The sequence below is a fragment of the Cebidichthys violaceus genome, unplaced genomic scaffold (assembly GCF_023349555.1).
Source record: "Cebidichthys violaceus isolate CVI_PGR_0920_01 unplaced genomic scaffold, fCebVio1.0.p SCAF_13, whole genome shotgun sequence".
NCBI classification, from domain to species: Eukaryota; Metazoa; Chordata; class Actinopteri; order Perciformes; family Stichaeidae; genus Cebidichthys; species Cebidichthys violaceus.
This window is the reverse complement of record NW_027176296.1, coordinates 12021023-12036891: the sequence shown is the minus strand read 5'-3', so window position 1 is coordinate 12036891 and position 15869 is coordinate 12021023. Positions and strand designations below refer to the sequence as shown.

Here is a 15869-nt window from a genome sequence, read left to right as displayed (position 1 = left end):
ATAACATTTTAATTTCCTGGCAATGACTCACTGACACACCTACATTCACCAGAAGAAACAACACCACGCCCTACTGTCTGTTTATGCCAACTGGTGAGGTAAAACTAAACCTTCAACTCTAAATATTCCTTCTTTCAATAATGTATCTTGTTGCCAAAACCCAAGGTCAAAGAAAATCATCTACACTGTATATTTCACCTTATATTAAAACAAGCCTTTTGTTCATAGACTCTCCTGGTGTGCAAATCAGAAAATAGGTTCCTCTTTAAAAACAGCCCACTTAAACTAACACGGACATCAACCACAGACAACAACTACAGAAGCTTTTACAAATCTGGTTAACTTCACTACCTGGATAGTTGGCATGGCAACCGATCAAACAACAGATGTCTTGGACATCAGTTTCTGCTCATGGTGAAACTGATGTCACCATGACATAGTGACATCATAGTGTGTCATTAAAGGTCATAGTGTCTTTTCAAAATAAAATTCCGACGTAGGTTTACTTAGTTTTTTGGTTTACTTGGTTGTATGTGTTGACTACAAGCAAATCCACATCAGAGAGGGATATTCACAAAATATTAGGTCTACATAAGTAACTGACTGACTCATTGATCCTGAAGTCCATAAGCGGATGAGACAATGGGCCCCTGGGCACAGACATGCAAAAGGTCCAATCACCTCTCTTAGGAGCAAGACACAGAGACTTTATAGTTTATAGTCTCTGTTTGTTGTTGCTTTGTGTCTTTTTGTGGTCAGTGGCCTATTTGTAGTTGCTTTTTGTCTCTTTGTAGTAATTTGGTGCCTCTGCGTAGTTGCCTTGTGTGTATTTCTATGATTGTTTTGCCCCTTTTCTTAGTTGTTATGAGTCTCTTTGTAGCTGTTTAGCATCTCTTGTAGTCATGTTGTGTGTCTTTGTGGCTGTTCTTCCCCTTTTCATAGTCAGTGTGAGTCTTTTTGTGGCTCTTCTGCATCTTTTTGTTGCAGTTTTGTCTTTTTGTAGTCCTTTTATGGTTTTTTTGTGGTCATTTGGACTCTTCCAGGTTGGTAGTTTCTGTGCCTGGTTCAGTAATCCATCCATGCTGAAGTCGCTAGTTAACACTAGGAAGTGGAAGTAGTTCTCCCCCCCTCCCACACACACTTTCTCCTGAAGGGTGTGTCTGTGCGTGCGTGCGTGCGTGCGTGTGTGTGTGTGTGTGTGTGTGTGTGAGGCGGAGCACTCCTCCTCTTTCATAAGCCTCCTCTCGTCTCCACAGGTCACAGTCTGTCTGGGACTCTAAACAGCGCCACTGAGACTCTAGCGATCCTCCTGTTACGGACCGGGTCCAGCCATGAATCGGATTTCTTCTGTGTTTGTCCTGTTACTACTGACGGTGAGTAGAGCGAGTTACCGGTCCGTCTTTTAACAGCTGTGTCTTCTGTTGGTACAAACTCTATTTTGAAACTGTCGTTTGTTGACTCTTAACGTAGACTAACTCTGAGTGACGGACTCAGCTCCAAAGAAATACATGTATTACGGTCATAGTGTTCTACCTGTACGCAGAATCCGTTTCCGGAAACAAATAGTTCCAGTCAGATTACCTTTCCAGAACGTATACAAAGAGCACAATGTTTAGGTGCACTCCTTCACACCACGGGCTAATTACCGTGTATTATGTTGATCCGAACGAACGTACCTGGCTGCCATGGCAACGCACAGGTGTGTTCAGGCTGTGTCATAGCCTGCCTTGTGAGAACGTGTTTACATGAGTTGGTATATTTAATTAAAAACAGATGTAAGATAATTTTCCATACTTTGATTCCTCATTGATATGTGCACCCAGCTCCATTGTGCTTGTTTACACCTGCTTTGTATTGAATCATGATTTGATCATAACTATGAAGTGATCTGTGGGATTAGAATGGATTATTACAATGTGTTTTAAAACATTGTTACTATATTTATGATCTCTTGTAATGTCACAAACCTTTCATGACGGTTCCTGCATCCTAAAAAGCAAACCAGTAACCGATGCTAACTCATTTCCTTTCATGCTGGCAGCATCAGTAAAAAAGTTTATTTGTATTAGAAAAAAACTCCACGCACAGCAAATTTTACAGACAATTCATGACGAAGTATTGTTTAATTTTTCTATTTCTGACCATACTGAGGCTACCTGTTGCTGATTCAAATCAAGTCCTAATTCAGATTTGAGCTATTCATGGTGTGAGTATTGGAAGTACAGATTCAGAACAACACAACATAATTTATTAGTGAAGAATTATTAGGATATAATAACCCAGTACCAAGTAGTACCGACACTTCTCCAGTCAAATAATGTCTGCAATTGATCCTTTTTGTGCTCAGATCTAGAAAAAAAAAGACTATTTGTAAGGTTCTGCTCTCAGCCAATCATCGCGAGCGTTCTTAGATTTAATATGCCTTGTGATTGGCCAACTACTACAGCAGCTACAACCCGTACAGTCTGTGGTGTGGTGGAGTCGAGTGTGGCGTAGTTGTATTTTTTTATAGTAGGAAGTACAGCGTGCCGAGTACGGCTGTACTACACGCAACTGAATGCTTCTAGTCACACGATGGGTATCAAATGAAGTAGAATAAAAGTTGTGAAATGAAGTACTCTATTGGTATGGTGCAGTCATCGTAATATTTGAAACGATACTCAGCCCTAATAAATCGTCCAGGTGAGCGAGAGGCTAGCGAATACCATAGAGATGAAGTCTTACTGAATTCTTACGGTGGTCACGTGTGCGCTCTCTGTGCTCACTAAGTAAGTAAGATGTTCTCCTCACCACTCACTCAGAGATGAGAGGCCACTCCTTTCTGAGGAAACTCAAAGTCTCTCACATCTCTGTCATCCCGACATGCCCATGCATTGTCTGAATAGGTGAGGCTGGGTGTGTCTGCTTCTTAGTACCTGACCAGACAGGTGAAAGTTCTTTCAGTACTCTAGACAAGTGTCTCTTAACCTTTCCCACATCAAGGACTCATTTGAAAATCTGAAATCTGAAAAGCTTTTGGTTGTTAGGTATGATTAAGACCAGAATTGGAAAGTTGTCGACTACATCTTGAGGAGATAACGGCGGAGGAAGTCCCTCAAGGACCCCTGGTTGAGAACCACTGCTCTACGCTTACAGAGTTCAACTTGACCAAAATTCAAACATGTTGTGTGTCTTTACTACAGAGTTATAAGCCTGCTGTAAGGTGCAGTCACACCAGAATTCACATCCCATGCATTTTGCTGAAGGGGCCAAGCTACATTTGTTTTCCTGCTGTGAATGGATCTCTCCAGTCTGAGGGAGCATGCTGCCTTCTCCGTAAATACAAGAAGCCAAGCATTAGTTTTCAAATGTTTTCAAATGAAGTTGAATTTGTGGAATGAAGCCAAAATGAATCAGGCTGATCAGATCCCAACAAACCACACTTGGGACAAAGAGTATATCTGTGTGGGACAATGTGGGACACTTAACCACTGCTGAGAGCTATAGTCTAAATGTCTAAGAAGTCCTGTTCTGCCCCCTTAACACCTCCATCTTTGTCCTCAGGCTCCAGGTTATAGGCCTTTAGAATGTGAAGGACTTCACCAATGTACTTCATTTGAAAGCAACTTTCCCAACTCCCATGCTCAGTAAATACAGTCAGCTAAAAAAGCAGCCAACGTTTTTACACAGTCCTGATGGTCTCTTTCTGAGGCCCATATGTACTGTGTCGCTTCACTTCACTGTTGTAGCTGCCTTTTGTGTGCGCAGTCTGTCAGTTTGTTTCTGTCCCCATTCAAAAAAACTTCTTAATGCTAAGGCTCTGCCACCAATGTGAAGACTGTGCATTGACTCATAGAAGTGGAGGGACAGGTTCATTCTCTTGCTACATGGCAACTGATGACAAAAGACGACTCAACTCGTTGACTGGCCAAGCCGACTCTGGCGGCACACACACACACACACGTCGTTGTTACACTCATACTATTTCACCAAGCAGCAACAGGCAGCAGTGAGTACGCCAACAGGCAGCAGTGAGTATGCCAACAGGCAGCAGTGAGTATGCCAACAGGCAGCAGTGAGTACGCCCTGAACAACAAGTCAGCCCCAACCTCTCTCTTCAACTCTCTCAGGTCAAATTTCAGCCAGACTGAAGCCTGCAAGAGCAGCAGGAGGTGAATGCATCTCTGCCTTCTTTATTCACATGAACAGTGTGCTGAAGTTCTTCTCAGGACCGTCTGGGTGTGTTCAGACTGCTGACACCTCGCTGACTACCCCGGGTTTATTTTGTTCTTGTTAGAGCGCGGCAACTTAGTTTTCATTCTTTTGAGCATATGGAGTTTGATGACGTGTTGCTCCACCAGTTTCAGACTGGGTAGGGCCCTTAGTCAACCAGAATAACTGGAAACACCTGTGTGAGTTCATGACATTTTATTCAAACTAAAGATAAAGGAGAGACATACAGGTCGAACTATCAGACAACAATCAATTGAAAGTTGAAATTAGGCTTTTCAAGTTTCAGAGGATTTCAATCTGAAAGAGATACTTAAAGATGACGGAAAGGCAAGAATGGAAGAAACGTTCTGCTCCATTTGCTATTACTTTAGCATAATCCTTAACACGTTTTTATGCTTTTTCCTGCAAATACATTGCACTTTTTATATTTAATGAGCCCTCAGTAAGTTGAAACGATGCTGCCTTCCTCGTTATTTCTTTAATACAATTTTCGTAGTAGCATAAAAGTCTGTTCTCAAAATCTAATCATATTGTTATCAGCAGAACATATAAAAGATATTAACAAATGGATTCAAAATCACTGAGATGCGACACAGCCTGGCCATTTGTTATTCTAGTCCCAGTGAAACGTAAAGCGGACGTCTGTAGCTGCTGTGCTGAGACGTATTTCACAGTGAAAATAAGTCCTATAACCTGGACATCAGCATTTTTGCCCTTGTCTCGAAGTCACTGTTTTTTATTTATTGTGTTTTTGGTTGGATGCCTGAAGTTCTTTGGTTAACGCAAGATTATGATATTTCAATGTTTTGTTTTAGGATATAAAATACATCAGTAATTACCCCTTTGGTGAATTTAGAAGCTATTACGTGTCTTCAAAATGGCGGTTGCTAACAAGTGTCTAAATGAGAGGGCTAAACGTCCTCACGCCGAGTCGTCAGCCTTTAGCTTCGTGCTAGTGGGAAAGCGTGATTTTGACACACCTCCCTCACCTGTTGTTAAGATCAGGAGCAAAGAAACCACTGGTATCCAAACACACACCTCTTCCCACCTCTTGATATTGCTCTGTTAGCTACTATGATCCATGAATTGGGTTTTATATGACCAGTGTTGCTAGATAGTCTCATTTGATTGGATGATTTTTTTATAAGCGCCTCTGAGTGCAGGATGAGTCATCAAACATTTGAAACCGTTTTACAGAAGAGAGAAAAGACAGGGATTTGACGTAAAAATATTTCCATTCTGATTTTTGGACATATTTTTTGGCATATAACAAGAGATAAATGAACAATTGACAAGGACACAGGGTTGAAACTGTAAACATTAATTTTTCATTTTAATATGTGATATTTCTCCCTCTAACTCATATTGCTACGCAACTATTTTAGTTCATGTCAGTTAAAACTGTAAAAGTTCCACAAACTATTGTTTGCTCTGTAACAATTGTAACAACAACATTATCACTATGTAAAGCAGAACACTGACATGTTTTCTTTAGGTTTATCACATGATAAACGTTACATGTTTGGACCAAAGATTAATCTGTTTTCTACATCGATTGTGTTGCAGGCCGTTATCGCGGTGATTGCTAGCTCTGGAGACAGTCTGGTAAGAAAAAGAAGAGAATGGATTCTCCCTCCAAAGCCGCTGAAGGAAAATGAAGACTACACTAAACTGGACTTTATTGCTAAGGTGAGTCACTGAATAATTTGACCCATTAACTCTGGAACAAACAGACAAAGAGCGGACTATCTTACCACAGACAAGACAAGCATATATCTGTCTTCAAAAGTTTTTTTCTCCAGTGCAGTGAAATGATCAGGTCTTGTTCTCCTGTTTTTTAGATTCGGTCAGATGCTGAAAGTTCAAATGATATTGAATATTCCCTAGAAGGCATCGGTGCGAATCGAAAGCCCTTCAATCTGTTCGTAGTCGACCATGACACTGGATTCATTCGTGTGACCCAAAAGCTCGACAGGGAGTTCATCGACACGTACAATGTGAGTGATACAGCAGCGATTCTGTTCTATTCTATTGTACTTTTTCACCTTGACGCCACTTTTTCCCACATAAGATTAGATTCCTACTACACATTAATGTCAATTTCTATTTATGTTCGTAAATGTACGTGCTAAGAGAGGTGATGGGGGAAGCGTTATTTAAGGAACATTTCTGTTTCAGCTGTCAGGTGTTGCTAAGTACAAAGATGGCAGCGAGGCAGAGAAAAAAATTGACATTCGGATCAAAGTCGTGGATGTCAACGACAACCCGCCAGTGTTTAGCGAAATGAAGCCCGGGAGTGTGAATGAGCGCAGTGCTATAGGTGAGTGGTTCTGCTTGTGTGTACGAACTCTATCCTGTTACGTGATGGCAAAGTAAAATCCTACAGATGCTGGGAGTGCATCTTTATGTAGCTAAATACAAAGCCTCCTAATTATTATAATTTTATAAAGCCATGAAAATAAATTGTTTGTAAAGATTCATGCAGTGTGTAAACAGCTTTATAAACTGATTTAACTGGTATTACAAAGGAATATGGCAGTTTGCAGCTCTGGTAAACAATTTGACATCACTTGGGTTTTCAACATGAATGAGCTCGGTTTGTCTGCTCCTTCTGACATAGTACACTAGCCAGGGTGAAATCTAATGCTTTCAGTTTGCTGTCATCAGAGCACACCAGACTGAAGATAGTAGAATGAACCTACATTAAGTTTAACGACTGTTTCATTTGATGCTGTTTTTACAGGGACTTCAGTTATGAAATTAACTGCAACCGATGCTGACGAACCAGGGAACCAGAACTCTCAAATCGCCTATTCCATCATAGAACAGATCCCAAATCATGACCTGTTCTCCGTGTCCAAGGATGGGACCGTCAGGGTCAAATCGGTTGGCCTGGACAGAGAGGTACAGCATGAATTGCATCCACAGAGCCAGTGCCAATTCCAGAGAACTAAATTCTGCTTCGCCATGATCAATGTCAGCTAATCCAATCATCAGTCACATTTGGTCAAGAAGGCGTTGACAAGTTGGGAAGGTGGAGTCCATCCCCTTTGCCAATTTACTTCTTCCTCAGCTTCTTTCTCAGCCTCAGGACTTTTTATTATTGTAAATATTATTGCTAATTCTACCAACACAACACGGTGACCGATACATACAGCGGCTCTATTCCAAGCTCCCTCCGGTGAATTTGGTCATTAGTGGGTGTATGCATAGGCTCTGTGCAGACTAGTCCGTGAGGTACTACTACTTACTAAGTGGTAACGTAGCGATCTAATGTGCATGTGTGAAATCCGTCCTCCAAGTGGACGATGTACACAGAACGGCAACGTGTCGGTGGTGTCCGCAGCTCTCGTCTCGTATTCCGCCTAAAGCCTCGGTTATACTTTCTGCAAGGATGCTCGCACGGAAATGCGCTGACACGGTATAGATAGATAGATAGATAGATAGATAGATAGATAGATAGATAGATAGATAGATAGATAGATAGATAGATAGATAGATAGATAGATATTTTATTCATCACGCAAGGGGAAATTAGTTTGCTACAGCAGCAAAAAAAATACAAAAGCAATTAAAGTAACAGAGTAAAAAATAAAAATATTAAGTATAAAGTATAAAAATGCACAATATATACAATGGAAATAACAGCATAAAAATATTAAATATAGTATCGCGACAAGATCAAATGTTTGATCTTTAATCCTCTCTAAGGAGTTTCTCCTCATAGCTAAATTCTCCATTTTCTCCACCCATCCATGTAGTTAGAAAATGTTGGATGTGCATGGACAGGCGAACACCTGCAGCACAGAACCACCACAACACAAAAGCCTGGTCTGATGGTGTGACATCACTTTGGCCGTGTGGACACTTGCCACTTTCGCAAATGCGTCAAGCATAAATCGAGCTTAAGGCTGAGCCCAGCCACCCTACGAAGGAAACTCATTTCACTTATGTTTGCGATCTCATTCTTTGGTCACTACCCAAAGCTCATGACCACAGGTGAAAGTCACAACGTAAGTGAACTTGTAAATTGAAAGCTTTGCTTTCCAGCGGTCTGGTATAACGTCTCGTGAACAAGAACCCGAGATATTGAACTGGGGCAAGGAGTTCAACAACATTTAATTCAGTGATAATATCAATGGACACCTCTGCAAAAAAGCACCATACTCGTCTGCACAGCTGTGGACGTGTGCGGCGAGCCGATGGTCATCAGCAGGTGCACTGTTCACTGTTCCATTCAAGCCTTTGATGTGTTTAGGACATCAGACAGTCCACGATTGTTAGTTGGTTTCATATTTTGATACCAGGCAAGGAAACGCACCAAGCAAGAACAAACATCTCTGACATACCAGAGACACCCATCGCCGCCGTGCAGCTCACAAGTGAACCGTTCTAGTTCACCTCTCATGTACTTTGCTTCAGCTCAAGTTCACTTTGAAGTGTCTTTAAAGACACTTGATGTCTTGTCGCCTGTAACGTGCATGTTTTATATAGTGCCTAACAGTACTTGATAGCATGATCATTTGCCATGCTATTGGATTATTTGGGGAATTTGACTGAAACATGCAGCAAAGTCCTGAGACCCTGCTCTAACTCTTCTAATTCTAGCCTGCTTTTTGATTTCAGAAAACAGATAAGTACATTCTGAAGGTAAAAGGTCAAGACTTAAATGGCAGCCCAGGGGGAAACAGTGCAACCAGCATGGTTACCATTAATGTCCAAGATGTGAACGACAACCTTCCCACTCTGGAAAAAGAGGAGGTAGTTTTCTGTCTCTCACTCTTCTATATCAACATGTTATAATGTGCACTATTGGTGCAAGAGGAAATGGTTTCCATGAGGGGTTTCAGAGGTGAATGGTTTCAATGTTTAGAAAATATGGAAATGTTGACAAGGTCATGTCACAGATCACACATTAAAGTCAAAGAAATGCTAATCAACAAAAGTGTCCTGTTACTTCCTGCAGTATGAGGGCAGCATTGAGGAGAACACAAAGGGTGTGGAGGTGATGAGGCTCAAAGCAGAAGACCTGGACCTGAAGGGCACAGACAACTGGAACGCTGTGTTTGACATTGTCAAAGGCAACGAGGCGGGGTACTTCAGCATTAAAACAGACCCAGTGACCAACGAGGGCATCCTGATGCTCGACAAGGTACTGCTGTTTTAATTTACAAGAATCGTATGTGTTAGTATCCTCGTCTTTTGTGGGATTAATGTGGTAGCCCCGCCCTAAAGCACACCCTGCTTTATGGTCTATTTGACTCTAAATGGACCATAATGTACTAAATGAACATCATTCTGTATTGAAGAAGACTTGAAACTGGAGATTGAGACCATAAACTCATGTTTACTGAGGTAATTAATCAAGAGAAAAGTAGTCATTTTCTCATAGACTTCTATACAACCAGAGGAGTCGCCCCCTGATGGTCAGTATAGAGAATGCAGGTTTAATACATCTCTGCATTGGCTTCACCTACCAGAAGCGGAGGTTGCCGGTTTTAAGACCAACACATATGGAGAGACACACAAACAAGTAGCTTTTGGACTCTCATATAAACCAATTGATCAGTGTTTACTGATTTACATACAATGTTGGCACAAAAACACAATACAAAAATATCTCTTTAATACACAGACCCATTATTGCTGCAACTGTTTTGCGGAAATGCATTTTATTCATAAACAACGGATTTTGTTTGATGAGAAGACCCAGCTCATCCATGGCACATGACCTTAACATTATGGATGGACGTAAAACATGTCTGCAATTCAGTCCTTATCTAACTCAATTTTCTGAGCTTGTATTGACAAATAAGCACAAACAGCAAAGCTGTCAATAATACCTCTGTGCTTGCTTTCTCACAGGCTGTGAATTATGAGGATGTGAAGGACCTTGAACTAGGACTAGCCGTGAGTAACAAGGCTCCATTTTATGATGGATCTTCTTCGGCAATCGGAGCAGGAGTAGGAATTGGAGTAGGAACCGGAGCAGGTGCAGGAACCGGAGCAGGTGCAGGTGTAGGAACCGGATCTGGAGGATCATCAGGATCTGGAGGATCATCAGGATCATCAGGATCATCAGGAACATCAGGATCATCAGGATCATCAGGATCATCAGGATCATCAGGAGCATCCGGAGCATCAGGGCAAAGTGGGACCACAATTAAAACCTATCCAGTTAAAATCAATGTAAAGAACCAGCCCGAAGGGCCAAGTTTCGATCCCAAAGTGAAAGCCATTCCCATCTCAGAGGGCAGCACCTTCAACATGAATGATGTTATTGCCACCTACACGGCAATAGATGGAGACACTGGGAAAACGGCAGAGAATGTCAGGTCAGGCCTCTGCAGTTAACACTACAACGTCCGCTTAGCTGTCGACACTCCGTGATAATATCTGACACAGACTTTTTCTGATGTAGGTATGCCAAGGGCTCGGACCCTGACAACTGGCTCACCATCGACCCAAAGACAGCTGAGATCAAACTGAACAAGATGCCTGATAGAGAATCTCCATACCTGGTCAATGGGACATACACAGCTAAAGTGCTCTGCATCACAGATGGTAGGCTACACTCTACACCACCATGTTTCTGCTCCAGCTGTAATACTGGTTTTCTTAATGAAAAGTAGCTAGTTAGGGATGAGACCTCAAGTGTTTAGCTAATCTTACAGCCTTGCCAACATTGGAGCTAAGTTTGCTCTGAGGATGGCTTTCAGGAGCACAGTGACAAAGTTCATGACAATAACATTATGAAATTTGTGCAGTTTTGACATTTTCCTTCAAGAGTTTCGCCAGCTGCATGGAAGAAGGATCAGACATTGTCTGAAGAATGGAATTAGAAACAAAAGAAATGCTGAATGATCTGTTTTTATTTGTTTGTTTTTTACCAACACAGACATGCCTGCTAAAACAGCCACTGGCACAGTAGCCATCCAGGTGGAGGATTTTAATGACAACTGCCCCACCCTGACCAGCAACATCAAGACCATCTGTACCCCGGCTGATGCAGTCATTGTGAACGCTCGAGATGAGGATTTCCCCCCGAATGGGCCTCCGTTTCACTTTGCCATCATCCCAGAGGAAACTGAGGGCGAATGGCAGGTGGAGCATTTCAATGGTGAGGAGACCGCCATGTATTGAATAGTTATGTAAAGAGATATACAAACATACAAATAGATATAAAGTTAGAAATGTCTCTGCGAAATGAAGCCAACATGGAAGTATCAAAAACTGCACTTCCTCAAATGGCCACTTAAGTCTGGCTCCAAAGCGGGTCAATCCCCATAGACCCCCATGTTAAAATACATGTTTAGCCTGGTACAAAAAAAGTTTTGGTCTCTGCAACTAATATCCCCATTCCTGACAACTGTACTCGGGGAGGGTTCATTTTTAAATAACTCACCCTCTTAAATGATATAAAGGTATAAGTATGTATATTATTTATAATTTAGTGAATAAGGACCAGTGGTGGTCTACCAAAATGTCTAGAACCTTGTTTTTAAAATACAGTTGAGACTTTAGTCTTTAATCCAGCATACTGTAAACCTTGGAGTAAAGCACGTTGACTTACTACATTTTTCATATGTTTGTCCTGTTTCTGGTAGAAACTGCAGCTATCCTGAGGGCCATTGGGTCCATATGGCCTGGTTCCTATGAGGTGACCTTTATGGTGAAGGACCAGCAGGGAAAGGCCTGTCCAGAGCCACAGAAGGCGACGGTCCAAGTTTGTACCTGTGAGGACGGGGTGGTGTGTGGAAAACAAGGCGCCATCGGTCAGCCCAACAGGAGAATGGAGTTAGGACCTGCAGGCATCGGACTGCTTTTCCTGGGGCTGCTGCTGCTACTACGTAAGTGTGATGTGATGCTCATTCTGGTAAAGGGCTGTGCGATCAAACGCTGTCGCTGTGCTCAGGACAATCGCAAGACAGCCGAAGTTGAGATGAAAATGGAGTTTAGGCCAAAGAAATGTGTTGGAGTATCCACATATATGTATGAAAGGTTTTTGTAAACGCCCTTGAGTAGAGAATGAGTCATCAAACATTTGAAACCGTTCTACATAAGAAATAAAACAGGGGTTTCAATGTAAAAATACTCAGATACATATTGTTTTTTACATAAATTTAGCAAACAATCAATTAACACAAGCACACGGGATTAAAACTGTGAAAATACATTTTTCATTTTACTGGGTCTTTAGAGTCAAGATGACCCTTTCAGATCATATTCCCTGTCATATTGTGCACCTATTTAACAATATAATCTAACTATAAATGTCTTCCTGTAAAACAAAATATGACGTGTTGTCATGAGAGAAAACACCATATTGTGTCAGGTTAACTGAAACGGCACCTTCTGTTTTGGAGGAGCCCAGAGCACTGCAGTACCCGCTGCTCTTTAGGTGTCTTTAAATTACTCTAAAACCTTGTTGTTGTTGTTTTCACAGTCGGCCTTCTGTTGCTGCTCTTCTGCAACTGTGGGTCAGGGGCTGGGTCAGGGGGCTTCGCTGAGATGCCCTTCGACACCAAATCGCACCTCATTAACTACCGCACTGAGGGCCAGGGGGAGAACACGGTAGGTTTACCTTTTACACACACCACCTTCACTGTTGAGGACAGGAATATTGGCATACATACTGGCCGCTTGCTATTGAGATGATGTCTGCTTGAAAGCTGCATAAAGTGATTTTTGATTCAAGTCAGCAAAATAACTGCTGACCCTGTTCTAACATTTGAATCATTGAACTTTCATAGGCGGTGCCACTCCTGAAGATGCCAACACAAACAGATGGAAATATGGTCACCATGGGTACGGCCATGGGTGTGGGTACGGCCATGGGCATGGGTACGGGCATGGGTATGGGCATGGGTGCGGGCATGGCTAGTAACTCAGCGATAGGTTGGGAGTCCCAAAAGCAGTTAAACTCCATGAATGGGATGAACGGGGCCCCCTATTATGATGGCTACGGAAGTGGCCAAACAGAAGGAACATGGGAGATGAACCGGTTCTCTCAGGCTGGGGGCAGAGAATCCAGAGTAGGTGGAGGAATGTATGAGGGCATGGCTCTGCCAGACCACTTCCTGGGACAGTACTACTCTCAGGTGAGCAATCATTTCCATATATCTACTCTTACTTTCTTTTCTTTTTTTTTTTCTTATACTATACTCATCCTGGTAAGAGAGAAATTTGTCTCTGCATTTGACCCATCCCTGTATATAGGGAGCAGTGGGCTGCCCATGACAGGCGCCCGGGGAATTTCTGTAGTCCATGGTAGTAACAGATAACTGCAAACGTCTTTGCCATAACAAAGAAAACTCACACTGTGACTACTCGCCCTGTCAGTTAAAGCAAAGGCTAAGTTTGGCCTGTACCTTTAAGAACCTATTCCTAAAAGGGTATTTGATTTTGAGTGATGCTACATTCACAGTTTCCCAAAAAAATGGCTGCTCAATCAACAAAAAAGGTGATGATTTCCTTTTTCTGTTTCAACAGAAGGTGAACAGTAAAAACGAGAACCTTGCAGTGAAGGACGGTCTTCTGGTCTATGACTACGAGGGCCAGGGCTCCTCTGCTGGCTCAGTGGGCTGCTGCAGCCTCCTGGAGTCTGACAACGACCTGCATTTCCTCGATGACCTCGGGACCAAGTTCAAGACCCTGGCTGAAGTGTGCGGAGGCAAGAAGATCACAACCAAAGTCAAACAAGTGTTCACTCCTCCGCCCAGTGCTCCCATCAACACTCAGACCACAGTATCAAGATCGATGACCACCCAACAGCAGGCCCCTCCGCCCAAGCAGCCCATCGTCACCCAGACTGTGGTCAGTGATTCATCTGAGCGTTCTCAGGTGATCAAGGAAAGCACGGCCACAGTGAACGAAGGGATGACCGCAGTGAGGAATGGGGTGACTATGGTGAACGAAGGGATGGCGAATCAAGGCCAGATGCTCCTGCTACAGCCGCAGCAGCAGCAGCCCATCTACTACACCACCAGCCCTATGATGCAGCCGACACACTTCGTAGTCCAGCCACAGGTTCAGAACACCGTCCTGCTGGCGGAAGCACCAGCCACCAACCTGCAGGGCATGGTACTGGTTAACGGCACCCAGACTGGACCTGCCCAAGGCATGGTTGTTCAGGGGCAGACTGTGATGTCCAGCGGACAAGCCCAGGGCTCCCACATGGTGCTGGTGGACAGGAGTGGAATCCAGGGGGCCGGTGCCAACCTGGTCCACACTGGGAACCTCTCTGGCTCCCAGACCATGATCATGGTGGAGGGCAAAGTCCCTGCAGGGTCAATGAGCTATGTGCAGGGGGGTACTCTGCAGCCAGGAGGGCTTTCGGGATCCCAGAGGGTCCTGGTGGTTGGAGGGTCAACAAGCAGTGGAGGGCCTCTGGTCCAGGAGGCAGGAGGTCTGTCCCAGATGAGTGGCGTCTCTGGCTCTCAAAGATTCCTCTACAGCAAGGGCAGCACATCCGCTGGCTCTCAGAGCACCGCGGTGGGCTCCACTACCACCACAGTGAATTCATCCCCCACCTACCGCAAGGTAGTGGTGCAGGAGACCAGAGAAAGACGCTGAATGAGAGACTGTCAGGACAAGTGTGGACCTTTCCATGCTGATGAGTGTTCCATTGGCTTGGTGCTGGTGGTGATGGGATGCTTGTGGGACACAACTAATGCAAGACAGCTAATGGAGAGAGGGCAGGTTCCCCATATACCCTCCCTTAAATTCGACAGCACAATTCTCAAAAAAAAGTTTGTCAATCCCAAATGAGCAGACACACTGCAGCACAGCTATCTTCAGACACCCCCACACCCACCCGTTAAAAAAAACAAAAAAAAGCCTTACATTTTCTCTTCTTTACCGGCAGCTCCATCGCTCACTCTGTCAGTCAGTTGGTCCACAAAAATTTCCCCACCAGATTTGGCCCTTGGAGGCTGAGATCTGTCATGGAGTTCAAGTGTGTGGGCATGAAGGTGTGTTTGTGTTAATGCCAATCGGCAAACAGGAGGTGTGTCAGTGAGAGTGGTCTGTAGCAAAAAGGCACGTATTTTCTGAACAGATTCACATACCATGGCCAAACTCAAGAATCGTTTGTCGTATATGGCTGGCTGTGGGAGGCATCAATGATCTCAGAGTTCCTCTTTCATCAGTGTGGGTAGGCCCTGCCCCCCTGTACATAAGCCACACCCTCTTCCATAACGCACAAACCATTTCTGTAAGATGCTTGTTTTGGAGGTGCACGTATTCACTTTTTTCACTTCTGCCTTCTGTTCCTGCACCTCTCTGCAGTGACACAGAATCAGGTTCTGTATACAATTGGTACATCCTCAGGTTTTTTTTACGTCGCTTGCTCAATTATCTCTTGTATCATATGCTGTTATGTTGTTTTTTGCCAATAAAAACAAGTAGTTATAAGAACCTACTGGTTTAAGTTTTTCATGTTTCTGGAGTAGAATTTAGGTTGAAAGAGAATCTGGTTAAAAATGACAGCTTAACATATTGTACCACACAAAATAAGAATAACTCTGCAAAAGGTTTTTTTTCCAAGTTATTAATAAAACCTAAATGAAACCATCTTGTCTTCATATTCATCCTTTTTTAAATGTTTTCCAGGTAGAAATTAGTTCCTTATCTTCAGGCACTGCTCAAAATATGCA

At 43.2% G+C, this 15869-nt stretch overlaps 1 protein-coding gene across 1 annotated transcript; it reads left to right on the top strand.

Annotated features, from left to right (window-relative positions):
- The first annotated feature begins 1257 nt into the window (after positions 1-1257).
- On the top strand, positions 1258-15786 carry dsg2.1 (desmoglein 2, tandem duplicate 1). The gene is made up of 14 exons (XM_068707758.1): positions 1258-1373; positions 5779-5901; positions 6054-6209; positions 6391-6532; positions 6956-7116; positions 8839-8973; positions 9179-9364; positions 10078-10547; positions 10634-10776; positions 11111-11332; positions 11820-12062; positions 12659-12786; positions 12966-13313; positions 13705-15786. Exons 1-14 carry the CDS (start codon positions 1332-1334, stop codon positions 14785-14787), a joined length of 3582 nt encoding a protein of 1193 aa, XP_068563859.1. The 5' UTR covers positions 1258-1331; the 3' UTR covers positions 14788-15786.
- The last annotated feature ends 83 nt before the right edge of the window (positions 15787-15869 follow it).